Source organism: Mus caroli, unplaced genomic scaffold, assembly GCF_978045245.1.
Source record: "Mus caroli unplaced genomic scaffold, Mus_caroli_1 scaffold_4, whole genome shotgun sequence".
NCBI classification, from domain to species: domain Eukaryota; kingdom Metazoa; phylum Chordata; class Mammalia; order Rodentia; family Muridae; genus Mus; species Mus caroli.
Window position 1 is genome coordinate 37,556,415 of NW_028227259.1, and position 27,619 is coordinate 37,584,033.

Sequence of the window (27,619 nt, forward strand, 5' to 3'; positions counted from 1 at the left end):
CCGCGCCGGGCCCGCCCTCCTGGCGCAGCCCAAGGCCCTCCCGGAGCTATTTTGAAAGTGACCCTGGGCTCGGGCGCCCAGGACGCGTGGAGAGGGCGCAGCGGGCGGCGGGAACCATGACAGAAGATGACCGAGGCAGCGCTGGTGGAGGGCCAGGTCAAGCTGCGGGACGGCAAGAAGGTTGGGGCGCCGCGGGGGCGCGGGGCGGGGGCGCGCTCGGGTGGGGGCGGGGGCGCGGAGCGGGCGCGCGCGGGCGGCTTCTCACGCTGTCCTGTCTCCGCAGTGGAAGAGTAGGTGGCTGGTGCTGCGCAAGCCATCGCCCGTGGCAGGTGAGCGGCGGGGCCGCGGGCGGGGCGGCGGGTGGCGGGTCTCAGCGAGCCATCGGGACCCTACCGGCCCTACAACCGGTGGCTGAGGTGCCAGCTCTCCCGAAATAGCCGCGGGGGAGCCGCTGAAACCCAGCCCCACGGCGGTAACCGGAGAGTCGAAGCCGCTCGGGCGCCCGGACCCTGGGACCTGGCCACCCGCAACACAGACTTAACCGGTCCCCGAGTGTGGTGTTGTGGGGGGTCCCAGTTCCTGTGTAGGCCAACACCTTTCCTGGACCAGCAGAAGCCCAGAGGGGCTGCAGCCTTCCCATGGAGGAGCAGGCAGAATGTGCCTCGGTGACATAGGTGTCCTGGTGAAAATGTTTGTATCAGGAATTCCTAAGCCGCATCCCAAGCAGTGCCACCTCCTCCCAATCCCATACCCTCAGGTAGAGAAAAGATGGTCTGCCCGGTAGGAAGAGTCCCGTTTCTGTGTCCCAGGACCTTTACTTTGTTTGGGGGAGACACACTTCTGAGAAAAGAAAGTGGTACCAGGGTCTGCTCCCCTCAGTATGAGGAGAGCCAGGAAGGAGCCAGGGCAGCTCTGCAGCTCCAGCCTGGGACTGCAGCTGTTTCAGGAGACAGGTGCCTTGGAGTTGGCCCAGGACCCAGGGGTCTGTAGGGGAAGTTGGGTGGGGGCGCGTGTGTGGCAGCCTCACACATGTGCAGGCAGCCAGAGTGACTTCCAGGATGCTGGTGCCTGTCAGCTCCCAGGAGGGGTGGCACAATTCACTAGCTGCTTTTGTGAACAGTCTCCTTTTGTCTGGCCCCTGGTTCCACTGTGTCTTCACTCAGTCCTTCAAGCCCAGACCTTCTGTGGCAAAGCCTGGGGGATGGGGGGTGGGGCGGTCCTTGTCTTTGGCATCCCAGGATATCCAGGAGAGGGTGATTGGAGACTGGGGAGGGGAAGGGACCCTGGACACTGCCAGGCTTGGGGGCTGGATGGAGCAGTAGAGAAGTAAAGTCCACAGTGAATTTAAGTGGCTTTGATGAGCTGGGTCCGTGTGTGCCAGTCTGGCTGGTGAGGGATCCTGGGGAAGACTATGGAGTTAGGTCTGTCCCAGAGAGCATCCCGAAGTGTGCTCACCGACTCTGTGGGATCTGAGAGCCTCATGTATTCTAGGCAGTGAGTAGGCCAGAGGTCCCTAGGGGTGGGACTGGCAAAGGAACCTGGATTACAAGCTGTCCCCAGATGGGGCTCTGAGGTTGAGCTGGGGTGTGTCAGAGGTAGGAAGTGACTGAGTCAAAAGTGGAGGGTGTGGCCTGTCTCTCTAGCCTGTCCCTCCTGAGACTACTTGCTGTCCCAAGACCTCTTCCTGAGCTACACAGCCCAGAACTTCTATCTCCCACTGTGGCTTTCCCCTCCCACCTGCCCATCTTATCCCACTGGAGACTGAATCTTCCCTATCCCTCCCTCTAGACGGAGGATGACACCTGTGTCCTTGAGGACCTGAAGTCTGGACTCTGTTGATCTGGTATGGGAGAGAGAGAACAGCTCTGTTTTCTTGTCCTGAGAAACCAATGGGTCCTTGGCTTTAAAATTGTGACTTCCTTTGTGGAGGCTCATGGGAGGTAGTTGAGAGGGACTAGGAACACGGAGTTCTTTATCAGCTCTCTCTCTCTCTCTCTCTCTCTCTCTCTCTCTCTCTCTCTCTCTCTCTCTCTCTCTCTCTCTCTCTCTTCCTCCCTCCCATCCTCCCTCCCCACCAAGCACAGCTGCTGGGCCATCGTGCCCCAAAGGGCCTGCTGATGGGAAGTTCTTCCTACCAGGCTTGTCTCAGTGTGAGATCTCAGAGTGGGACTGTGTTCCTGGTGAGGGATGGACGTCTGGGTCATCTCTCTGGGCAGACCTTCAGGAGAGGGGTGCTCTGGTTCTGTCCTGGCCAGTGGCTCACTGAGATCAGAACTTTGGGTCTTAACCTGTCTTCTTTGTGGTGTGGTCTCTTGGTGGAGAGCTCCAGACAGCCCATGGAGCATCCTCAGCAGTGGTTATAGACAGCTGGACAGTATTCTCAGAGAGTGCTAATCTGCTGCTTCCTATGTGGGCTGTTTTCAGGGGCTTCATCTAGCTTGGGAAATCCACTAGGAGGGAACCACATTCTGAACATGGCAGAGAAGCCAGGGTCCAGTCAGAGAGGGGTAAGGGAGGTTTTATACCCTGTCTTTCTCTGGGGCTTTGCCCTTCATTCCTGAAGGCTAGGGATCCCTAGCTCAGCCCCATCTATAGGCAGCTATGGTATGACTGTCCCAGAGAGTGCATGACCCCACCTGCAGGAGAATGCTCCACCCACTGCTCATGAGGACTGCAGAGGTCTCAAGCCCACACACGGGGACAGAAGCCTTGAAGATGGAGTCCTATGCAAGACAGAGCTCAGGAAACCTTAACTTTGAAGTTGGTAGCTCTGAACATGGCAGGTGTATTTCAGGAAGATGGAGACCCCGTGATTAGTGACCCAATACTTCCTGAGTTGGCACCTCTAGCTTTGGGTTATCTAGATCTCTGCCTCCTTCCCAGTGGGAGCGTGTGACACCTCAGCCCAAGGCTGAGACAGGGCAGGATGGCAGCTAGACCTCTCTCTTCATGGGGACATCACAGGGAACAGGAATACCTGGGTCAAGACTTGATTCAGCTCCTGTGCTATGTGGCCCAGGCAGCCACATCTTCCCTGAGTATCTTTGTCCTTAGCTGGATGCTCTAGGTTGGTCCTTGCCTGGCTATTCCCACATCTTCCAGGAAGAGGACAGAGGTGGGCCTTGTTCTACCTGGGCCTCAGCTCTGAGCCCCACCTGCACACTCTTGGGCACACCCACGTCTATGTGTCTCCCTCACCTCTTTGGAGCAGTAAACATGGTGTCTTTCCTAAGATAAAATTTGAGCCTGGGGCCTCACACTCCATCTTGTACCCATGGGTCCCCAGGCTCAGGGTGATCTCAGGTTGCTGCTTGCTTTTATCCACAGCACTTCTGAGGGTAGTTAGTGCCTCAAGGTCACTGTGACCTCCAGGGCTAGACCTGCCCCACAGCTGCGATAGTTCTCTTCTACTTCTTCCCAACTCTGCCCTCCCTGTCCCCCTCTGATCACTCTGTCTTCCCTGCGCTGTGTCCCTCCACCCAGAGGCTTCAGCTCTGCCTGTCCCTCCTGCCCTTTGTGTGGCCCTGGGCCCTGGCTGAAAGGCTTCAGTGAGCTCATGACAGCTCCATGGTTATTTTTACATCTTTAGATGCCTTCCAGCTGCCTGCCCACATGGCCATTCCATGTCCAATGGGCTTCATAGCTCCGTCTAGGGAAGACCCCAGTCTCAACTGTACCCCTGAAAGTCTTCCCTAATATCCTCATCCTGCCCCTGTCCCAGAAGCCATCTTTGCCTCCACTGGCCCCTGCCAACCTACAGACATTCCTGTGGCTCCTGCCTGGAGCACTGGGGCAGGTTCAGATATCAGCTCAGAGACTGTTCCTTCCCGTGCCCTTGTCCAGCCCAGCAGACCCACAGTACCCCTTAATGGGGCAGGACAGGAGTCTGAAGCCATGCTGCCCCTGGGTGTCTGTTCTCTATCCAGTAGCCAAGGCTGGGTCAGCCTTCCATACTCAGTACTCTTTTTTTTTTTTTTTAATTTTTTCAAGTTTTATGTATTATATCTAAGTACACTGTAGCTGTCTTTAGACACCCCAGAAGAGGGCGTGAGATCTTATTACAGATGGTTGTGAGCCACCATGTGGTTGCTGGGATTTGAACTCAGGACCTTTGGAAGAACAGTCAGTGCTCTTAACCGCTGAGCCATCTCTCCAGCCCCCCATACTCAGTACTCTTAAAACGAACTTCTGGGACCAAGCCTTCCTGGCTCACGTCCCTGTGACTTGGTTCTCTTGTTCTCCTGGTCCTTCAGGTATTCATAGAGCTCTCTGGGCTTTTGTTCTGACTGTTTCTCGTGGGGGCTGCTAAGCTTGGTCCCTGAGGGGTCATTATTTTGCTCATCCCCAGAGGTCACACCCCCCACCCCCACTCCCACCATCAGGTTGCCTCCATTCTTGTTCATCACATAATACTATGCCAAAAATTAGCTGTTGACTTGTATGTTGGTTTATATGTCCCTGTGTCTCCGCCCATTGGTCCAGGTCCCTAGGAGATGAGACGGGCTGACAGAACTGGAGTTAGCAGGATACGGGTGGGACATTTAGAGTAGTTGATGTCTCAAGGGAGCCCCTTCCATTTAATCCATCCAGTTGCCTCTTTGCCCCAGGCTCACAGAGCCACATGCCAGAGACTGAAGACCCCAGCAGTGACTGTGGCTTCCATAGCCAATCCCGGAGCCACCCTGCCCTGTTTTTCTTGAAATGAAGACAGTGTTCTGAAGCCTGTGCTAGCTTCCTGTTGCTGCTCCTTGGAAACCCGAGCACCACAAACTGCCTTCCAGCAGCAGAGCTCGTCCCTTTGCAGGTCTAGGACAGAGATGTGAGAGCAGCCAGGGCAGGCCCACAGGCTCACTGCCTCTTCTCGCTCATAGTGTCTCTAAATATCCGTGACCCGTGGCCCTGTGGCTCCACCCCTGCCTGTGTCCATGGGGCCTTTCTCATACCTAGTCTTGTGATCTTGTGTCTCATCTGAGAATGTGTCAGTGTCCCCAGGATAACTGAGGGGCCTGTCTCCCAATCCACAGTTTAAGTCTTTCCCTAGATGTCACCTTTACAGGTCCCTAAGGCTGAAAGTGGCCACCATTCATCTCCTGTAGATGCAAGAAGGGGGTCACTGACTCTCACTGTCCCAAGGCACAGTTTTGTGTCCCCAGAGATCACATAGATTGAGGGGTAGCATCAGACCTTATCAGGGAGGTCTTTCCTGTGGCTCTTTAAACCAGTCAAACACCAGAAGTGAACAAACTCTACCCTAGGGTAGACATGGACCATACAGAGTCCACTGCCTGTATCATCTGAGGTGTCACCAGAAACCACACAGCCTTCCCATACTGCACTGTGGGCTTCTGAGTGGAGTGGTTGTGATAGAAACTGCTGTCCCTGCAATGCTAAGGTATTTATGGTTGGTGTTCTAAGGAAAAGTTTATTGATACCATTCTTGTCCTATCATTAAGACTATTAGCTTTCTGGATGAAGGGGTGACAATCTGGTGTTCCTAAAACAGCCGGCTGTTCCTGGATGAGTATCAGACTCTGCTATGCTATCACAGGGTGAGGTTGGGCCACCATTAGGTGTCTGAAGGAACTAGATAAGTGGGTAGATACTGGTCCTGATGGCTGTGCTGAGGGATGCTGGACTCGCAGAGGTGGGGTGGGATGTGAAGAGGACGGTCGGGGAGCTGAGGGTGGCCTGCTGGTGAGCATGGGAGGAGGCTGGGCAGTTCTCCAGGATGGCAATGCTGAGGGCTGAAGGACAGTCAGGTTTATGGACCAGACTGGACTGAGTGGCCGGTGTGTCTGTTGGGTGGGCAGCCATGTCAGCATCAACAGGCAGCTGCAGAAGCAGGACATTGGCTCAGATGCTACAACTGTCATGATGGGTTCTCAGGGGAGGAAGGGCCTGGGACTGTGGAGTCCTGCCTGCCAGGGACTTGCGAGGTGAAAGGAGCCAGGGCTATTTGGCCCCAGTGGGCTCAGTCATTGGTACATCCTGGCCACACCTCACGAAGATCGGCAGACAGCCATGTTGGCTACAGCTGAAAGCAGTGTGGGAATGTGTGAGCACGTGGTAAGTGCGCCCCACATGTGGGCTCTTACACCTTCCCACATTCAGTTCTCAGGGCCTGTGTTACAGAGGAGGACACTGGCACTGACCACCGGAGGGAGGGGTGTCCTCTGTTCCTGCCATCCTGACACTAGGATCTGACTGATATTAGAGCCTTGGCTATGCGCACCCTCGTGGTCCCTATGATTTCCTTTGTGGAGCCCCCAAGTGTGTCTGTGGGGACCTCGGCTGACATGTTTGGGAATGCTTCCGAGGGACACATTTTGTTTTTGTTATCTTGTCGTTTACTTGCTTCTGGGCCCAGTTTCTTGCTTTGTGCCAGTGGACCTGTCATTCAGAGTCTTCTCGCCAGTGTCTGAGAGAAACTGAGCCAGAATCCCCGAGGCAGCGGGCGGTCAGGAGGTGGATCCCTGCACGGTGCTCCCTCCACCCCTGACTGATGGGTATAACAACGAACAGGCTCTCAAACAGGAAGCGGAGACCACCCCCTGTTTGTTTTTGTACAAGGAAGGGTTTATTTGGGGCTTACTGTACCAGGGGGGTAAGAGTCCACCACCATGAGGCTGAGGAGCACGGCAGGCAGGCAGGCAGGCAGGCAGGCAGGCAGGCAGGCAGGCAGGCAGGCAGGTGTGGTGCCGGAGCAGTGACTGAGGGCTCAAGTTTGCTCCACAAACAGGAAGTTTATAGCCTAGCTGCTTTGGGAGATAAGATCTTATGTCCTGTAGTTACTTGCGATGTAGCCGAGGCTGGACCCCAGCTCCTGGCCCTCCTGCCCTCACCTCCCCTTGGTTTTGTGCATGGGACACAGCTGGGCTTACTGGTGAACGTGCTGCCTGACTGCTTGCCCACCCAGTTGGGCCCCAGAGGAAGAGCGTTTGTGGCCCCAAAAGCTCTGGCCCTCATGGAAAGCTTGCGGGCCCCTCCATGATCCTGGCTCTCAGGCTCTGGTTAGGGAAGGAGGGAAAACCACAGAGGCTTTGGGAGTCATGGTTGGGATTTGGGTCCCTGTGTAAGTCTGCTGAGGCTGTTTGCAGGAATGTCTGGCTTGGCTCTGAGTTCTTTGTGGTTTTTTATCCAGTCTCTTCTTGGTGAAGCCCAAGGTAGCCATTCATTTAGCACCATGGGCTATTTGGGGTTGCCGGGCATGAAAAGTGTTTATGTGTTTGCTTTGGGCACATGAGCCTACACCATCCCCCACAGGTAGGCCCTTAGGTCCAGGTACTGCTGGGGTGACAGCCTGACTCCTGGGGAACCTTCTGACTAAGGCTGATGGTGACTGTGGAGGGCAGAGAAGTGTGAGCATGGCTTGCACTAGCCTACCCAGCTTCCCCAGGGAGATTACCTCATGGGGAGCAGCACCTCTGCGGTGCAGTGCTGTGGCAGATGAGAAATGCATTTGGGGTAGAATTCCAAGATACCTTTTCTCTGGAGGGCCTGGGAGTGGAGACTCAGCCCTCTCCGCTGCAGCCAGATTAGACTCAATCACCACCCTACTACACAAACCAGGCAAAAAGGGGCCAGAAGCACAGGGGCTCAGGGTAGGCCCAGGGTCCTGTGGGATGATACCTGGTAAGCTCCACCCACCCAGAGCAGGAGTAGGCAGGGCTTACTCTTGTCCTGTGGGGTGGGCAGGTCATTTGCTCAGTGTCAGCCTTGAATCGCAGTCTCTGTCCAGCCGTGCCGAGTCCTTCTAGGAACCATGGTAAGGGAATGGGCCGTGAACAGGACAGGCAGCAACCTGATGATCTCTCGCCCATCTGAACAGACTGCCTGCTGATGATGGTCTACAAGGACAAATGTGAACGCTCCAAGGGCCTTCGGGAGCGCAGCAGCCTTACCCTGGAGGACATCTGTGGCCTGGAGCCTGGCCTGCCCTATGAGGGCCTGGCCCACACTCTGGCCATCATCTGCCTGTCTCAGGCTGTTATGCTGGGCTTCGATAGCCATGAGGCCATGTGTGCCTGGGATACCCGTATCCGCTACGCACTGGGCGAGGGTGAGTGCCACGGGTGTGGGGTTTGAGGTGAGGACCCAGGGTCCGTCACCAGTGTGGGCTGCAGAGATGAATGAGACCCCAGGGAATCTTGTAGAAATGATACAAATGGGTGGGTGTCTCAGAGTCAAAGAGCCAGGCAGGCCCTTGCAGGTGCTCAGGCCAGGGGCTAGGAATGAACTCAGTGCCGTGGCCCGTAGAAGTCTCTTAAAATGACCCTGTTAATTTTAATTTTTATTTATTTATTTTATTTTATTTTTTGGTTTTTCAAAACAGGGTTTCTCTGTGTAGCCCGGGCTGTCCTGGAACTCAGAACTTTGTAGACCAGGCTGGCCTGCCTCTACCTCCCGAGTGCTGGGATTAAAGGTGTGCGCTACCAAGCCTGGCATAAAGGACCCTGTTAAAACTGGAACCCTTAGCTAACCAAGCTGGCCCCAAGGAAGGGCCACTCTCTAACCCCACCCTTTGTGTGGCACCTGTTCTGTATCACCCCAGAGCACATTCAGAAGGACCCATGGGGCTCATGGGGGCCACAGGGCTCGACCTGCAGGGGCTCAAGGTAGAAGGAAAGAACCAACTTCAGAAAATTCTCCCCTGACCTCCACAGGCACACTGTGGCATGTGTGTATATACACTGCCACACCCACCTCTCTCTGTCTCTGTCTCTGTCACACACATACACACACACACTGATGATGATAATGATATAATGATGTAATGATGATGGTAATGGTGGGGATGGTGATGATGATGATGGTGATGGTGATGATGGTGATGATGATAAATGAACAGCTAAAGCCCACACATGCTGAGATTTAGGCAGCTGAGGTGGTAGCTTTGCTTTCATCCATCCAAGAACGTGGAGCCTGGTGGACCTTTAGCCTGGGGTTGTGGTATGGACAGTGCAGTGAAGGTGCAGGGTAGGCAATGTTCGCTAGAAGCTCTCATCTTTCTGGAGAGTTCTCTGGTGGTGGTTCATAGCTTGGCTGCACCTCCCTCCCCATTCAGGCAGGAGAGGGGTCATCCCACTAAGGTGGTGGGCTTCCCAGGTCTCTCTATAGATGTCGAGAGAGAACTGGGTGGCCATCCCAAGGGTGGGCTTGTCAAGGACAAACCCAAGGTCAAGCTCGGCAGAGGACAAGGTGGTGTCATTACTGGGGTCCCTCTGGCTTTGGGGTCTGGATATGAAGTGGGCAGGGGACTGGCACGTGGGTACTGCAGGCAGAGGCTGCTGTTGGCTCACGGGGAAGGACTTGTGAAGTGGGTGGGGTGTTCTAGGAGAGGAGGAGGAAGAAGGGACCAAACTCCTGGCTGTGCTCCTTAAGGGCTTTCTAGGCAAAGGGCTGAACTGATGGGAGACAGGCCCATGGCAGCATCTAGCTGCCTCCGACCCATGCTAGTCTCAGGCAGACCTGCCAATCATTACCCCCTAGTCTAGACACAGTATGAAACATACTCCACTCCTGAACTTTGCTTTCCCATCTCTGAAATGGGAGCACATTGGCTGTCTTGATGGGAAGGGTCCATACGGAATATTCTCAGTGCTGGGCAGAGGGTGGTCCCCTCAGGGAACTTGCTTGTTTCTGACTAGGAAGGATCCTGGAATATAGATGCGATATAAGTGGGGCCCACTGGTGTCTTGGCACTTCACGGCATGTGTCGTTTATTCATGGTTGAGTGGCCGTGGGAGGAATGTTGCCTCGCCCCATCTTCCCACGTGCTTCCATGGGAGCACGGCTACCTGCCACCCCTCCCACCACAGCCGCCCCTTGGTAATATGCTTTTCTCACTGTCTGGCCCTCAGTGCACAGGTTCCATGTGACAGTAGCTCCTGGTACCAAACTGGAGAGTGGCCCAGCCACTCTCCACCTCTGCAATGACATCCTGGTCCTGGCCAGAGACATCCCTCCAACCGTCACGGGGCAGTGGAAGCTGTCCGACCTCCGGCGTTACGGGGCTGTTCCGAATGGATTCATCTTCGAAGGCGGGACCAGGTGTGGGTACTGTAAGTACACTGTGCGTGGGGGACACTGGGGACACTTGAGCTGATGGGCCTACGCATTTTGGCTTGGGGACCTGACAGGAGGCTGTGGGCTGTTTCCCCAAGCAACAGGGCTGCAGTTGCTTAAGCTGGGCACTGAACCTGAATGCTGGCTATTTCTGGGGATGGGAGGGAGCTTGAGGGATTCTGGGAAACTCCAGAGAGCAACTTTGTATCACTGTGTGGCTTGTGTACGGGATCAGTGTCAGAGTCCCTTCTGTTAAAGTTGAATGAAAAAAAATTACCTGAAAGGGACCCTGAGTGGGTTCCCGTGGATGTCACAGTCAGAGAAGTACATTCATTGATCCAAAAGTCCTCTAGCCCAGTGGTTCTCAGTCTTCCTAATGCTGGAACCCTTTAGTACAGTTCCTTGTGTTGTAGTGACCCCCTACCATAAAATTAATTTTGTTGCTCTTTCATAACTGTAATTTTGCTACTGTTATAAATCACAATGTAAATATCTGATAGGCAGGATATCTGGTGTGTGACCCCTGTGAAAGTGTCATTCTTGCTTCCCTCCTTCTCTCTCTCTCTCTCTCTCTCTCTCTCTCTCTCTCTCTCTCTCTCTCTCCATTTATTTATTTAGTTTATGCATGTGAGTACACTGTAGCTGTCTCAGACACACCAGATGAGGGTATTGGATGCTATTACAGATGGTTGTGAGCCACCATGTGGTTGCTGGGAATTGAACTCAGGACCTCTGGAAGAGCAGTCAGTGCTCTTAACTGCTGAGCCATCTCTCCAGCCCCCATACCAGCTTCCTTAATTGCTGGGCTGCCTAGGGCTACCTGAATGTCAACAGTGAGGTGGCCACCTGTGGGAAGGGTGGGTCTGGCCCTGGGGGGTGTAAAGGTCCTACCCTGAGTCCCCAGGATCATGCCGTGCAAGGACTCCACTCATAATGATCAGGGTGAGGTGACTGCGGACAGCCATGATGGGCTGGTGTCTGGTAGCCGGGATGGGAGCTTGGTGAGCGGTGGTATTTGGAGGACAGCGAGGTCTTTCATACCAGGATGAGGTGTTTCAGTGTCCTCCTGCCATGCTGCTCTCTAAGGGGCTGCGAACATGGTTGTGGAGTTCAGACCTACAGTCACTGAAGGGACAGAGCCCCTTTCCTCTCTAGAGAGGCCAGCTCCACTATGCAGTGTACTGATGTCTAAGGTGCCCCTCCTCCTGGCAACCCGGCATAGGGCTGAGATGAATATGGGTAGTTGCTGTATCAAGGCTAGGGAGCCCCTGTTGTCTAGAGGCCCAGACCTTAAGTAGTAGAATTCCTAGGTCAGGCAGCACAGACTCTTGCAACCTGCTCACCCATTGTCCCCTTGTCAGGGATGTACCCCTGACCTGTGCTGGAGTATGAGATGTAAGAGGTTAGGCTTAGCGCCTGCAGACCATAGCCAGGCTCAGTGTGGCCTGATTGGGTGTGCATCCACAGGGCTCCTGGAGTGATGTCTCCCTCTCCTTAGATGGCATAGATATGTGTTGTGCTGGTCACTGGCTGCCTGGACCTCATGTTCTGCAAAGGGCTGAGTGGGAGGAGGTACCATGCCTTAGTCTCTGCTGGATACTAGGAGCACACAGTGGGACTCCGAATGGGAAGCAGTCCCATAGGGACCTTTGAGGAGACGAGATGTGATCTACAGAGATGCTTAGTAGAGGAATACACAGAGAGACGAGGCAAGGCAACATTCCTCCTCAGACAGAGGCAGCGTGACATCACGGCGCTGTGGCAAGCACAGCCATTTCCCATGGTGCTCAGCCTTCTTCCTTGGTAGGTCTCAAGAGCAAAGGATTCCAGGACGGCCTGTGGCTGTGGGATGGCCAGTTGGTCTCCTCTGTCATTTGATAGTTGGGAACCTCAGGCCAGTCAGTCATACAGTGGCTTCTCCATCTCGGGAGCCTCTCGATTTGGGAGTTCCCAGCATCACTATGATCGAGCAGGGCAGAATCCTTGCTTCAAGGCCTGTGGGATTCCCAGGTGTAGGTCAGGGACAGTGCTGGCCAGCATTCTCTCCAGGCCAAGCAGGCCTCCCGGGATGGGATGGGCCAGAGGACCCATTTCCATGAAGGCCTGTTCTCTTTGTCTGGATGCCAGTGTATTAGGGCCTAGCGCACATTTCTCTTCTGTGGCCTCTGAGTTCACAGCTCGGTCTTTTGGTGCCAGTGGGCTCTGTTCTGCTTGTCCCCATCCTGGGCATTGCCTGTTAGCTCTGCTGAGAAAGCAAGCGCCTGACCTGGGCTGTTGTGTTTTCCCCGGGGCTTCTGAGCAAGGTCCTGAATTAGCTCGTCAACTGCAGGAGACTGCCTGGAACCACTGTGCCTGGAGCCGGCTAGTCTGGGTCCTGCTTCATAGCCCTGGCACTGGCGCCACTGGCAATTCTCTCTCTCCAGCTCAAATCCTCCTTGGCCCAAATCCTACAGTGGCCTACAGGTCACTGGCTGCTGGAAAAGGCTGTGGTGACCAAGGTTAGGTGCTGCACCAGAGGGGAAGGAGCCCCTGTTGTCTAGAGGCCCAGACCTTGAGTAGCAGAATTCCTATAACAGGCGACTGGGACTCCTGCAACCTACCCACCCTTCCTCTTCCTATCAGGAGGGTACCCTTGACCTATGCTGAGGTGTGAGGAAGGTGAGAGATGTAAGAGGTGGAGGCTTAGCTACTATATAGCATAGCCAGGCTCAGCATGGCCTGATTGGATGTGTATCCACAGGGCTCTGGGAGTGATGCCTCCCTCTCTCTGGGCAGGCCAGTATGGAGAGACTGACTAGGCAAGCCCACCTCAGTCCACGACAGTACCCCGAGGCTATGTTCTTTAATAGGAACACACTTGGTCCTGCTTCAGGTCATCATAGAAACTGCTGCAGCCAAGCTGTGACTCCCTGACACAACACAGGGCACAAGACGTGACTGGAGCCCATGCATCTGCTCTACATGTGGGCAGACATAGGAGAGGAGCTGCAGCCCACCGTGGCTCAGAGAGCCGCAGGTGTCTGGAGTCACCACAGCCGGAACGGGGTTAGTAAGACAACAGAAATCAGCTCCTTCACAGTTAGGGGCCAACAGGTCCCCGATGAGAGGCTCAGTATGGCCTCCCTCTAGGGCCCGTGGGATTATTTCTGATTTCCTCATCACCTGCAATCCTGAGTCCCAGCTGTCTCTGATGAGGACTGTCACTGGCTGCAGGGCCACCGGGATCAGCCAGGAAAATGTTGTGCGCACAATCTAACCCAGCCCATCCATAAAGACCCTCCCATATATACATGTGGACAGGTCTTTTGGGAGCCAACATTTAACTATGATTGGTTATAACATTTGAGTCACGGTGCACATAGCTTGGCCTTGTCTAGCTGGACAGATGCCTGGTGGGCAGTATCAGCAGGCCTTGGAAGATCTCGAGGACACAGAATTAACCTCTTCCTTCCCCAAGGACAGATCCTGGCCTGGCCCGGCTCCCTCCAGAGCCATGGGGACAGGGCCTGCTCCCCAGACAGTATAGAGATGACCCTGTCCCAGGGTTGCTTTTCACCTACTGAGATTTGTTGGTTTAGTTGGGCGTCAGGGGCCTCGTGGAAAAGAGAAGTTCTGGGGCCACATGCAGAAAAGCAGTCCAGGAGATGGTAGACCAGAGAAGGAAGGGCAAGAAGAGCCTAGAGCCTACCGGGTTCTGGTTTTTCTCCAGAGAAGGACAGGAAGGCTTAGCTGTGCAATAGCTGTAGCGGGGTGACCAATGGTTTCCAGGAGTGCTCTCTGGATGGAGGTTGGCTGTGGGAGAGGCAGGCCCCTTTGCTGAGGTCGGGCAGCAGGACTGGGGCAGGACAAGGACTCCTGGCTCTGTGGAGCTTGCTTTTCTCAAGCCTTGTTCATGGGCCACAGGGATAGTGACGCAGGCATCCCAGACAGGATGACTCAGTAGTCATGAAATGACATTCAAGAGATGTGACCATTTGTGGGGTCACGTCTCTGTGGCCTTCAGAGACGATCCTGCAGTTAGTAGCTGGTACTGACACAATCAGGCCCCTGACTGCCATGATTCACCTCCAGGCCTGTGATCCCATCTCTGCTGGCTTTTGGGGTTCTGCCGGCCGGGATTAGAGTGAACTTCTCCCTCTTTTGTAGTCAGATAGTGACATCTGTGTACAGAGTGAGTCCAGGCCCCATCAGTGTGAAACCTGTTGTCACACAAGGCCCAGGCTGGCCACAGGAGGATTCCTGAGAGCTGCCGTACTGGACACGGAGAGGGATACATCTAAGTGCTCTCGAGCCCTAGCTTTTGGGGCCTCAACGCCTGGGGCTTTCACCCCAGCTCTATTTTGAAGAAGAGGAAATGGAGGCATGGGCTGCCATGGCTGCCTGTGGCCAGGTGGGGACAGTGGCAGAAGTGGCCCAGTTCGTGTATTGCTGTTTGTCTGAGCAGCTGTCCCTGAGGCAGGGTGGAGCTGGCTGCTTACCCCAGGCCTCCATCCGGCACGTGCCAGCCCTTCTTCCTCTTGAGGAACAAAAGGCTTTCTTGGGCAGAGTGGGCACTGAGCTGGGAGCCAGGGAGCAGAACCAGCTGCTGGGTAATTCAGACACTGCCAGCTGTCAGCAGCTACCATCTGTGTCCTCGGGGGCTGATCTGCTGCTGCGAGCTGTTTGTTCAGGACAGAAGAGAGAGGAAAGGCACAGTGTCCTCTGACCTCTGAGACAGGCCGTGCAACCTCCTGGGGTACATGGCATCTTTGTATCTCAGCTCAGGCTGCTACATAAGAGAAATCAGGTTCCTAGACTGAAACCTCACCGTTTGGGGATGTCAGTGATACTACTGTGTGTGACTGACTGCAGTTCTTCAGAATGCTTGGGATGGAGCCCAATGCCTTGGCTTCCTCATCTGTACAGGAGAGAAAGTGTCACCTCTCAACATGCCACTTCCTCCTGAGGTGGTCTGTGCACCTGCAGTGTGCCTGAAGTTGGGCTTGGGGTCCCCCTTCCTGGGGTCTGGAAGGGACCCCCATGCATAACCTGAGCTTGGCTGCTCACTCTCTTTCCAAGGACCAGGACCTTAGCTTAGCTTGGTCTTCAAAAAGCAAAAGAGTCAGGGCCGGACTGGTGTAGGCTTCGTGGAAGAACAGGGACCCTGAGGCCCATAGCAGGTGCTGGAGAGCAGAAACAGGCAGAGGGATGAAGAAGTGGCCTCATCTGGGCCTGCAGAGAGGGTGCCACCGGTCGATAAAGGTGCTCTTTAGGGTGCCCAGAGACAAGCTGACAGGGTTTTTGGCTAATGTCTCTGAACTCCACTCAGGAAGTGCTGGTCCTTGCTGGGCCAAGCCTGAGACATTTGGAAGTGTGTGTATATCTAGAGGTCATTGTCATGGTGATTTCGAGGACTCACTGTGCTAGAGCAAACGCCAGTAGATCCTTGGAGCTTCTGACGCCCCATCTTGTGAGCTTGTGTTAACTGTTGCACTGTAGTAGACACCCTGATTCCAGCATCTATCTGGTCTGCTGCTTGTAGTTCTAGGTCAGAGTTCTGCGGTAGCTCATCTCTGTCCCACAAGACACAGACTGGGTCACTGGAACAGTGAAAGCCAGGATGGTGGCGGGTCCCGTGGTTGGTGTGGAGGTCATAGTTCCTTTTCCAGGAACACAGTTGGGCTTTTCTGCATGGTGGGCAGTCCCAAGAGGGCACAAGGGAGTGGTTCCAGGCTCCTTCAGTGACTTCATCCCAGAATTGGAAGAGCAGAGTGTCACCTCTGCCACTATATCCTATTCTGAGGAGGCTCAGGTTGACCAGAGGATGCTGAGAAAAGGGGACCTAGCCTCATGGGTGGGCAGTCACGCGCACAGGGGACCTGGGCTTCACCCTTCTTTGGAACATACAAGCTAGCAAGCAGCAAAGAGAAGATCCTTGTAGGTATCTTTTTATTTTTACATAAGGGACCTGGCATCCGATCCCGGGAGGTCACTGGAGTCACTGTCCCACGGTGCTTGGTCTGGGGTCTAGTGCGGCAGACAGCTAAAGGGATGTAAGGCAGAGTAAGCATCACAAGGGCTGTGACAGAGGTGAGAGTACCTCAGGGTGGACATCTGGCTTCTTGGGAGGGGATTAAAGGTCAGAGCTTGGAACTAACAAAAGGTGACATCGCAGTGCTTCTCAACCTGTGGGTTGCGGCCCTTTGAGGGGCATTACCCAAGACCTTTGGAAAACACAGATATTTACATTACAAGCAATGACAGTAGCAAAACTACAGCTATGAAGGAGTAACAAATAATTTTATGGTTGTGGGTCACCACAACATGAGAATCTGTATTAAAGGGTCTCATCATTAGGGGGGTTGAGAAGCGCCGTGATGCTGTTTTAAAGGTCGTTGGCATGTGCTAAGGAATATGGACGGCATCTCCCATGTGGAGGCATGCCGGTGGGGCAGGCATGCTTGGGGAGTCCTCGGTGACTCTGAGAGCCTTGGGAGGACAAAGGGGACAGGGTAGGAGATAGAAATGTATCCTGGGGAGGCCTTATCCCTGGATTCTGAAGGCCCAGGTTGATGGGCCCTGGAAGAGGTATATCCTTCAGGACTGTAGATGGAGTGGCTAATAGGGATGCCATATGGGCATTTGGGGCCGAGGTTGGTAGCTGCTAGGTTCCTGGACCTTGTCTGCCTGGTTGCATCTCCCGGGGGCAGAAGGGGGGAGCCTGATACTCCGTAGATATGGCCGTAGTGGAATGCAGGGCCAGCTCCACTCCCTTCGGTAATGTGGTTTTTTATAGTCGGGGGACTGATTGTCCTGCGGCTTCTGCCAGCTGCCTGTAAGCTCAGGATTAGAGGATTGGCCTTCCAGGAGAACTGGGGCCAGACTGACTGAGCCCTGCAGTGGGTGGGGTGGTAGATGGAGGACAGGAGCAAGCACGGGATGCTTCGTGTGAACTGGCCCGCAGATGATGGCCAGCATACTTCACTTAGCCAAGGCCCAGCACACATCTTGGCTTAGCCCACCCACCAGATCCACCAGGGCCTTTCTGAGCCAGTGATCTCTGGAGGTGGCATCCTGGGTGGGCATCAGGGTAGCCATCCACGTGTGCCCCGTGTCTTGCCTTTTGTCTCGGTCCCTGGTGTAGAACCAGTTCTGTTGTGCTGGGCAGTGTCCCAGTGGCCTCTGCCCTAGTCTTGAGTCTGTCTCTTGCTTGCTGTGGGTTCCATATGTTTATCTCTAAAACAAGAATGGTTTATATATGATATCATGAAGCTTTAGTAGCCTCCTATGCTGTCTGTCGCCGGGGTGGCCACGCAGGGGCACAGAAGCCTGTGTGTCCTGGGACTAGCTGAGCCCCTGGCATCCATAGCCTCATGTTCAGAAAAGATGGAGTGTGACCTGTGCTCTTCTCAGCCCTTACCCAGCCATACAGAGCTGTCCCTGCTTTCTGCTCCCGAGAATCCTCCTGCGTGGACCCTGCCTGCCTTTCTTTGGGCAACAGCAGAAGCCCAGAGCAGAGAGAGATTCTTGTGTGGTGACACACTGAATGTCCAGCCCCGTGGCCTTGGCTCAGCAGGTGGGTGCAGCCAGCCTGGCTGGGCTCTCATTCACTCAGCCAGGGACGGTCTTCATTCACCCTGGGTGGAGGCACGGCCCAGCAGGAGGGCCGGCCCGGTGCCTGATGGCAGATGGCCTGGGGGTGGCCTCCATGCTGACTCATGGCTCTGGGCTTCTCTGGGCACAGAGGCTCTGAGCACCTATGCGGTCCCTCTGCCCAAGTGATCCTGGGCTGATTACATGCCATTCCTTCCTTCTGCTGGGCGGACAGTTGGAGCAGAGTCAGCCCTGGGACGTGTGTGCTACCTCAGGGGTTCATCTTTACCCTTTGACCTCCAGAAAGGGGGGAAGCCACTCAGTGTGTCCTCAGACACAGTACTCAGAACAATAGCTGATCATTAGTGGTGTGGGCCCCCCACACTGTGCCACAATGGAACAGACATCCCACAGGTGACATGGCACAGTCCTGAGTAAGGATCGGAGTCAGTGGTGACCATACCGAGGTGACAGACTGAGGAGCAGGAGATGCAAGGAGAACTCCCAGAAGTGCCTCCCTTGTCATCAGCACCGGCTAGGGGAAGAACCCCAGGAAACTAGAGGGAGCCTGGAGGTCAGAGGGTGGCCTGGCCTGTGTGGCTCCCCACAGGAGGTGCAGGTAGTGGGTTGGTCAACATCCTTTTAGGAGAGCAGTCTTGGCAAGTCAGGACAGGATGCCCTCATGAGGTGCAGGACCACTGTGCTTGGGCCATGCAGTGCTGTCTGGGAGGGACAGTCTCTAGGCATCGCTAGAGAGACAGCACCCAGCTCGACACCCTGGGCACAATTGTTGCAGGTAGAGAAGATTGCTGCTTTGGCCCAGTTCTAGACAGGCTCGGATGGCATGGACCTGGTGCCCAAGGCTGGTTCCATGTGGAAGCATTGATGGGCTCACTTGACAGCAGAGAGATACAAGGGCTCTGGGGCTCCGGGGCTCTGGGCCTCTAGGTCTCTGGGCGTGTGGCTTCATGTAGTTGTATTAGGTCACTTGGATTTGGGCTGGGGATTTCACAGGTTTCATGCACCCATCCCAGATCCCCAGCCCTACTCTGGGTGCATCTCCAACCCCTGCTGGAGTTGGCTGACCCTCATATCTCTCTGTCCTTCCTCTGCAGGGGCTGGAGTCTTCTTCTTGTCATCAGCTGAGGGAGAGCAGATGAGCTTCCTGTTTGACTGCATTGTCCGAGGCATCTCCCCAACCAAAGGCCCGTTTGGGCTTCGGCCAGTTCTCCCAGGTGTGTGTGGGAATGTGGCAGGGAAGCCACACTTGCTGGTCCAGAAATGGGTAACCTGCTTCATCAGCCTAGCAAGGTAGCCTGCCCTTTCCTATCCATGACTATGAATCTGAGAGTCCACTGGCTTGGGACCTTAGCACTCAGTGGGATTGCTAAGGGGGTCCGCTGGCAGGTCTCAGACCTGGATCTCCTGTAGTTGCCCTTCCTCTGTGGACATGGACCGTTGGGACACTAGAGCCTGTGACCTTCTAGTTGAGCCAAGTGAACCACGGCTGCAGGGGCTGGGCATTAAGAAGCCCAAGATCGAGCCAGGCGTTGGTGGCACACGCCTTTAATTCCAGCACTTGGGAGGCAGAAGCAGGCGGATTTCTGAGTTCGAGGCCAGCCTGGTCTACAGAGTGAGTTCCAGGACAGCCAGGGCTACACAGAGAAACCCTGTCTCAAAAAACAAAACAAACAAACAAACAAACAAACAAGAAGCCCAAGACCCTAGAGATGGGGCAGAGAAAGAAGCCTGGTCCTAAGTCACTGGCATGTGGGCAGCTGATCTGTCTGCAGCTAGGCGTCGGGTCCAGAGTGTCAGAGCTTGGCATTTGGTCTAGAGCTACTCTGTTATGTGGGATGTTATCTGGTATGTGTGGGGTTTCAAGGTGTATTTGGTGTGGGCGCCCCTGAACATGCCTCTTGTCCTACCCCTAATCCCTGCAGTGGTCCAGAGCATCTTAGTCAGCTATTCTGCTAGAAATTAAGGGCTCATGGCCCTGACACTGAGGGACCCAGAGCAGAATGGTCTTTCCAGACTCTGGCGGGCCCTGATTTGGGGATTCTCAATAAGGACAGTGACCAGATGTGGCGACACATTGATGGCCAAAGCTCCCATCTTCTGTGTCCTTACATGGTCATTCAGCCAGGGAAAGGAATACAGTTTCAAATGCTGAGACAGGTCCATGGGCACCAGGCCCTCCATATCTGCCCACCCCTAGAGCAACCAGTGAGATACCTGCTCGAAAGCCCGAGGCCTTCCCTGTGGTCAGAACTCTCCTCTTGTCCAGGAGTCTAGGCAAAGTGACCTCGTCCCCTTCTGGTAGCATTTTTACATTGCAGCTGCAGGTGAAATGTGAAGGGGCTATGCTAGGGGGCCACCAGAGTGTCCATGCTTTTCTCTCAAAGGCACACATTTTAGAGGTTCCTTGGAGCATAGTCACTCCACAACTCATCCTGGTATGTGTGTGAGCCACTGTTGAGGCTCTTGGGAGCAGGACCTGGATTTTCGGGGTACCCACTCTCCTGCTTGTTTTATAAATGGTTCTGGGTGAAGGGAGTATTGGATGCAGCACTGGGCAGGGGGAGACACAGATGGCTCATCTTGGAAGTGAATGGTACTCCCATACAGGTAGAGGGTGGGCTGTGCCCAGATAGGGCCATTGGTGACTGTTGGTGCATTTCAGACCTGCTCCACAGCTGTCCCTGTCATATCTGCTGGGACGGCTCAAAAACTGCCTCTCCCAGGGCCTGGGTCTGTGGAAATTGTACCTAGATGTCCTGCCTTGGTATATGGGGCCTTGGGTCACCCTGGCAGGCATGGATTATAGTCAGCATCCAGCTAGGCACTTGTGGAGCCCTACAGGGTTGGTTGGCCCCATGCAGGGAGGGGTTGTGAGAGGACAGGGGCTCTGGGGATGATGTGGCATTCAAGTCCCACAGCTGGGAGCGGCTCCTAGGATGCACACTTTGGAGCAGCACCCCACTCTCTAGGTTTGCTGGGGTGTTATTGTGTGGACTCTCTGTGATCTAACCTACCAAGGCCTCAGTCTTCCACATGAGGACCCAGAGCTGAGGGAAGGCAGATGGGAAGGGAAGCATCAAGGACTCTGGAAACTCCTGCTCTGAGGACAGCATTCTGATGTCTTAGTGACCCTGTCTAACTGGAGGAAGGGGGAGGGACTGCTGCAGGAAGCTTGCCATTCAGAGCTCGGGAAGCCCATGGCAGCAGGTGACAGTCATAGAAGCCTTCCTCTGGGCTCTCTGGGGCCACATGTGTTCCAAGGTATTTCTGAAGGAAGGAAGGAGGCTACTGTGAGCTAGAAGAGGCCTCCTTACAGGGTAGGTTTTCTACATGGCAGTGTCTGTACAGGGAACATACACAGGGCCAGAGGGACAGGTCCCACTGCATGCAGCCTGGCTGCCTCTCAGCCAGAGGTTGGCATTGTTAAGGGATGGGCAGTGTGGATGTGGGCAGGGAGGACCTTGCATGAGCACCTCAGCAGAGACACAGGGTACATGGTGAGGATGGGGGACAATCATCTTGCTGTCACTTATGGTGATATGGCATGGCATATGGATGGCAGATGGCGAGGGGCCAGGGAGCTGCAGGCAGTGACAGAAATATGGAAGCATTTCATTGAGACCAAAGTGGGGCCCTTGAGGAGTGGTGTGTTGAGCCAGGGCCAAGCAAACCTCTCCTGGGTCAGGGGGGCTGTGGGATTGAGAAGGTCCCATTACCAGTGTGGAGAGGCTTGCCCTGCTGAGGGTGGAGAAGAGTGATCTGGTTGTCTTAGTGGGAGTTGTCACAGGGACAGGGACCTAGGCTGAACAGATAGGGAACCCACGGCGGGGACAGGGACTTGGGCTGGGTAGTTCAAGGGCATGTCCACAGAACAAGAACATGGACTGGGAAGACACAGAGACCTGGGCTTGTCATCTAGGGGGCCAGAGTGGCTGGTTTAGGTATCCTGTATTTGATGCCTAGCTGCTGGGTGAAGGCACGGGACAGGGCTGGGCCTGCTAGGGGCAGGCTCAGGATGTCTTGGTTCTGAAGGTTCTGTACTCACCAGGTGTCCTGGTGGTGCAGAGGTGAAATGCAAGGGTGATGTGCAGGGGTGGCGTGCAGGGGTAGTGTGCAGGGATGGCGTGCAGGGGTGGCGTGCAGGGGTGATTGTTGCCTCACCGATCCTCTTCTCTGCACAGACCCGAGTTCTGGGGGACCCTCAGCCTCAGAAGAGCGTGTTGCCCAGGAAGCCCTGGAAGCCCTGCAGCTAGAGAAGAGGCTCAGCCTGCTTTCACACTCTGGCCGGCCAGGCAGTGGAGGTAGAGTCAGTGGTTGGTCTTGTCTGGGCTGCAGGGACCTCTCTCTAAGTACTGGCCTCTCCACTCCACATCTGTCTGCATGGACTGTTGGGGTACCCTTGGGTGACCCCTCTGACCTGTGCAGGTAGCTGTCATCCATCTCGGTCATGGCTTTTCCCTCTTATTCACTGATTCTTCATTCATCATCCATCCATTCATGCATGCATGCATCCATCCATCCACTCATCTATGTGTGTATCCATCCATCCACACATTCATGCATCCATGCATCCATCTATCATGCATCCATCCACTCATGCATCTATCCACTCATCTATGCACCCATCCATCCGTTCATCCATGTATCCTTCCATCCATCCATCCATCCATCCATCCATCCATCCATCCATCCACTCATCTATGCATCCATCATCCATCCATCCATCATCCATGCATCCATCCATCCATCCATCTAGCCATCCATCAACCATGCATGCATGCATGCATTCATCCACTCATCTATGCATCCATCATCCATCCATCCACTCATCTATCCATCCATGCATCCATCCATCATCCATCCATCCATCAACCATGCATCCATCCATCATCCATTCATCATTCCTCCTGATCATTCATTCATTTTATCACCCATCCACTTAGCCACTCATTGACTCTGTCCCTACTCATTCTTTCTTCTCTCTCCTATTCATTCATTTATTCTCCCTTCATTCATTTATACACTAGCCATGTGGCCTAGACAAGCCCCAAACTTTCTGCAATTTAGTTTTACTGTTTTTCTGGCAAACCCCTCAGGGGTCAACAGAGCTGGCTTCCCAGGAGCAGAGGCCCTTCTCCAGCTACTGTCAGTGGGAACACAGATAGAAACCCAGCCAGGAGCAGCTGTGGCTGAAGGATAGAGGCTGGCTTGGCAGATGGGCTATACCAGGTTTACCTAGGCCAGAGAAGTACTGTCTGGTGCCTGTCCCCATTCCCAGGGATGCACAGCGGGACCTTGTCCCTCTCCCCCTCCCAGCCCCTCCCTCTAGAAGTAGGGGTTCCCAGCCTGTAATAAGCTTCCTTATCTCTTGGAAGGTTTGCAGCTAGCGTTTTGCTCAGGGAGCTCTGTAAACTAGGCCAGACAAGCTGAAAAGAAAAGCAATGGTGACATGTATTTTTCTGTGCACACAGGGTGAGGCAAGGCAGCCCTGGCAGGATGGGAGGGCAGTGGACAGGATCTGGTCCCAGGCATGTTCTCGTCCCCATGACAAGCGGAGGCAGTGATGGGGTCAGAGGACAGGGCAGACTGGATGGGGCAGGCTGGTGTGTGAGCTTACTGGGATGGTGGGCTGCCCCAGGGCTTGGCTGGACTAGAAGGTGGCCAGGATGGTAGTCACAATGGTTAGGCTAGGAGGGGAGGGGGGAACTCAGGAGCTGGGTCACAGATCCATAGCATGAGGGGCTGTAAGCAGGTACCTGCCTCAGGTGAGCTGTAGAGGAGAGAGGGTGGAGTAGAGATGGAGAGGTGCAGACTGGGACCAAGGAGGTGGCTGGCTAGCATTGAAAGTGGCAGGGGCTGGATGAGGAAGGGGCTGTCCTGAGGACTTGGGCCAGTGGCTCCAGCTTCCTTCCAGGTGTAGGGGCTAGAGAGAGGTGGACTGCCACAGCATGCTAACTAGAGACCACTCCTCACCTGCTTGGACCTCCACAGCAGCTTCAGTTTCTGCTTTGTCTCAGGGGATGACAGAAGCCTATCCAGTTCCTCTTCTGAGGCTAGCCACTCGGACATCAGCGCCAGCAGCAGGCTCACTGCGTGGCCGGAGCAGTCCTCGTCCTCAGCTGGCACATCACAAGAAGGACCAGGGCTGGTGGCTGCCCAGGGCCCAGGAGAAGCCATGCTGGGAGCCTCAAGGCCACCCCTCAAGCCACTGCGGCCTCGGCAGTTACAGGAGGTTGGCCGCCAGAGCTCCTCTGACAGTGGCATTGCCACAGGCAGCCACTCCTCCTACTCTGGCAGCTTCTCCTCCTATGCCGGCAGCAACCTGGACGTGTGGCGGGCCGGTGAGGAATTCGGTTCTCTGCTCAGCCTGCCCCCTGGAGCCAGCGCACCTGAGCCCAGACTGTGTGCCTGCCCACCTGGGGCGGCCGAGTACCAGGTGCCCACGTCACTGCGACACCACTATGACACACCTCGAAGCCTGCGCCAGGCCCCCAGAGACCCAAGTCCAGCTTCTCAGGGCAGCTCTGACCATGGTTCGGCCACAGACTTGGGTGGTCAGACGCCCACTGGGTGTCCCTCCAGTTGGCTGGGAGCTCGCCGACGGGGACAGGCAACGGAAGGCCCAGGCAGTGACGCTGTGCTGCCGGGTCCATCCCCTGGCGAGTCCTGGGAAGCAGGCAGCCCCCATGCAGGGCCGCCTCCAGCTTTCTTTTTGTCATGTTCAATCTGTGGCGGACTCAAGGTAAAGCCCCCTCCCTGAGATAGCAGGCTGGCCGCTGCTAGATCCGCCCTTCCAGACAGGGGAGGAGGGGCCCTAGCCTCTTTGCAGAGGAGGTGCTCTGTTTGTTTTGAGAAGCCACCAGACCTGTAGCAAGGGCCTCAGGGGCAGGGTGACAAACACAGGGTTGTCCTCCCCAAGTGGCTGCCAGTGCTGGAGGCAGGTCAGGCTGAGGTCAGGAGAGCCCCTGATCCAGCGTTTCCACTATCTTCTCACGCCCTGGATCGATCAGGCAGAAGGCTGCCATGCCCGTGGGCTCCTGCTATCTATTGTACTGCTGGGAGCAGAAGATCTCCATGGCTGGGGTCAGTTCTCAGTGACAAGGCTTGGCCTGGACCACTGCCCTCTTCCCGGATAACTGACCCCTCTGTCACTGGTCATTTCTGACCTACTATCCAAAATCAAATCTACCAAGGCTCCTCTAGACTCTCTAGTCTGTGAGCCAGCAGCTCTGTATGTGCAGCCCATGGATTGGGCACAATCTATATGTGATCTGCTTTACACAGCGCCCCGCGGCACCCACAGGTGGGATCAGTGTCCCATCCCACAGGGAGGAAACTGACGCTCAGGAGGCTCCATGACTTGCGGGGTCTGTGACATTGACACACACATACACACACCCAGCCCCCATACACACACCGCAGATCAGTTTGCTCCTGGGCCCCTGGAGGGCTCTGAGAAGAGGGCTGCCTGATGGGAGTGTGCATCACTCCCCCACCCCCCACCCCCCACCCCCGAGAGGCTGAGTTTGCCCAGGGTCCTGAGATCAGTTTGCTGGAGGGTCTCTTGCAGAACCTTGCAGTAGTGTTCTCCTGTGTGCCTCCTTGCTGGGACCAGGAAGCTGGTGGCCAGGACCAGGTGGAAGAAAATAAGGAGGGCTCACTCTGGCCCTGCCCACAGGTCACCCTGACTCTGTGCTCGGGTGTCCACTGCCCCAGGCTGTGTGCTGCCTTGTACAGAGCAGAGGTGCCCCACTTCCCTGTGTCAGGGGGTTGGTGTGGCTGTGCCCACCCTTTCTGCATCCCTCCATTGGCACCTACAGTTCCGATCTTGCAGGCCAACACACCTGTAAATGCCTCGGTCTGTACCTGCATTGCGGCCAACCATGTTGCTCTATTGCGGTTTTTAAAATCTGTTTGTAATACCTTCTCAGACTGGAAATAAAGTTATCTTTTCTTACTGCCTTGCCTTGTTCCATTTGCCCCCCCCCCCCAATCAGGCCTGACACTGAGGGAACTCCAGGGGCCTGGCCCTTAGCCTGAGGTCTGGGTGTTGTGGATGTGGGAAAGAGGACCAGTGGCTTTGGATAACCCCTGGGCCGGAGACATGGTGTGATGTGGAGGGGGAGGGGCATATAGCCATACAATGTTTTCTCTTCCCTTGCGGGGCTTGCTCTGAGCTCAGACTCACCCAGCCCCTAACCCATTTCATTTTCCCTGTGCAGAGAGTGCTCCAAGGAGCAGCCCCTCCCTTCCTGCCTGCCTGTTTCCATTCTTGCTGGCAGCCCTGCTGGAAGTTGGGAGCCTGGCTCTCCCAAGCTTCTGTTTGGGGCTTGGCCACATTCACTACCCACTGACTGGGTGGCCCTGCAAGTCACCGTACCTCTGGGAGCCTCAGTTTCCTCCTCGGTTGATGGGTAATTGGCTCACCTCATGGGCTGGCCTGAGGGCCTGGTGAGATCCCTATACAAGTGTCCAGATGACGTGTGTTCACTAGAGGGAACCAGTAGTCTTCCTGCAAAAGGTCTGAGATTGTAGATCCAGGGACCAGGGAGCCAGAGGGTTGGCCAGGCAGAGGGGCAGGCACTGCTCTGGCCCGAGCCCTTTGTTCTCTATACTTAGCTGTCTGTACTTCCAAAGGTCCTTCCTGCAGCAGGAAGAAGGGCACCCAGGTGGGCAGTTCTGGTAAGGTCGAATCCATGCTGTTACAGCTTGGATATCCACCTGCTACCTAAGGAAAGCTGGCCTGGGCCCTAAACCTGGGTGGGCGAGGATTGGCCTGGGGGCAAGAAGTCCTCACTTCAGGAAGAATGGAAGCATCATGACACACAGAGAGAAGGTGGGAAGTGCCCTGGGGAAGGCTAGTCCAGACTCTTCTCCTGTCCAATCCATCCCTTGAGACATATAAATAAGCCCCAGGAGTTTGTAGAGACATAGGTGGTTAGGGCTTCATGTGGAACCCAGGGTCACCAGCCATGACCCCTCTTCATGAGATGGGGTGGGGCTTTCCCTAAGGTCAGGGTCCTGGAGATGGTTGGTCACTGGTCTCAGACCTGCCGCCTCACACACAGCCCACCGGAGGGTCTAAGCTGATCATGTGTTTTTCTTGTCCCACTGTGATCCACCCATGCCTAGGGTCCAGAGTTGATCCTGTAGCCATGGGCCCTCCCTGAGCAGATGTCCTGTGTGGGGACTGTTGAGGAGTTGGCCTTTTGTGTAGTGACAAAGCACACCCTCAGAGGCCTGTATGTGGTTGGCTCTGCACCAGACTGTGCTAAATGGTGATGTAGTTAGATCTGCGTGCTCTGTCCAGGGGCATCCCTGCATATACCCTGGGCATGTGGCCATTACTCTCAAGGCTGGCCGGAACAGTGCTGGGTGTGTCTTCCCTCCCATCATGAGGTCCCACTACCAAGTTGTTCTTTCAGAGTCACTGGGATTGGGTGACTCTGTGTTACCTATTCTGATGGGTCTTTTATAGCAGGTGCCTGGGATGTTTGGAACCCTGGGCTGTCAGCTTCTACTTTTTCCCAGCTGGGGTGGGGAGGTCTGTGCATGAAGGAGTGAATCCTCCCGTGCAGCTACTCTAAGCTGTTTCCTCTCTACTCCCCAGTCAGGCTCTGCCTGAAACAAAGGCCTGGGATGCATTCCAGGGTTGGGGGGCTGTTTGTCTCAACTATGGGTTCCCAGGAGGGCTCTGTAAGGCATGGGACAGCAGGCTAGGGGCAGAAAGTGAACACGGTGGTCACATGTGGTCACGCTGTTCTGCAATCATATGCTGTTGAGGTGAGGGGCAGTGAGGTCCAGCTGAAACATAAGCTAGAAGGAAGTAGCCTGGGAACCCTTGCTTGTAAACTTCTTCCTCAGAACACCCATCGCCTCAGGTGTCTGGGCTGGACCATGTCAGGGCTAAGAACAAAGGGTTCTGGATGGTTGGGAGAAGCTATAGGCCCAGAGTGGCTGG

General features: G+C 55.1%; 1 protein-coding gene across 4 annotated transcripts in view; it reads left to right on the forward strand.

The window, feature by feature from the left end:
- Positions 1–27,619, forward strand: part of Dok7 (docking protein 7) — a 32,490-nt gene continuing 4,871 nt past the window's right edge. The window contains exons 1-7 of one of the 4 annotated variants that reach the window (XM_021163925.3): positions 1–180; positions 284–329; positions 7,829–8,059; positions 9,861–10,061; positions 18,753–18,872; positions 21,840–21,959; positions 23,676–24,400. In XM_021163925.3, the coding sequence (XP_021019584.2) occupies positions 127–180; positions 284–329; positions 7,829–8,059; positions 9,861–10,061; positions 18,753–18,872; positions 21,840–21,959; positions 23,676–24,400 (1,497 nt within the window). In that variant the 5' untranslated portion in view covers positions 1–126. The other 3 variants (XM_021163924.2, XM_021163923.3, XM_085836633.1) reach the window with 3 other exon arrangements.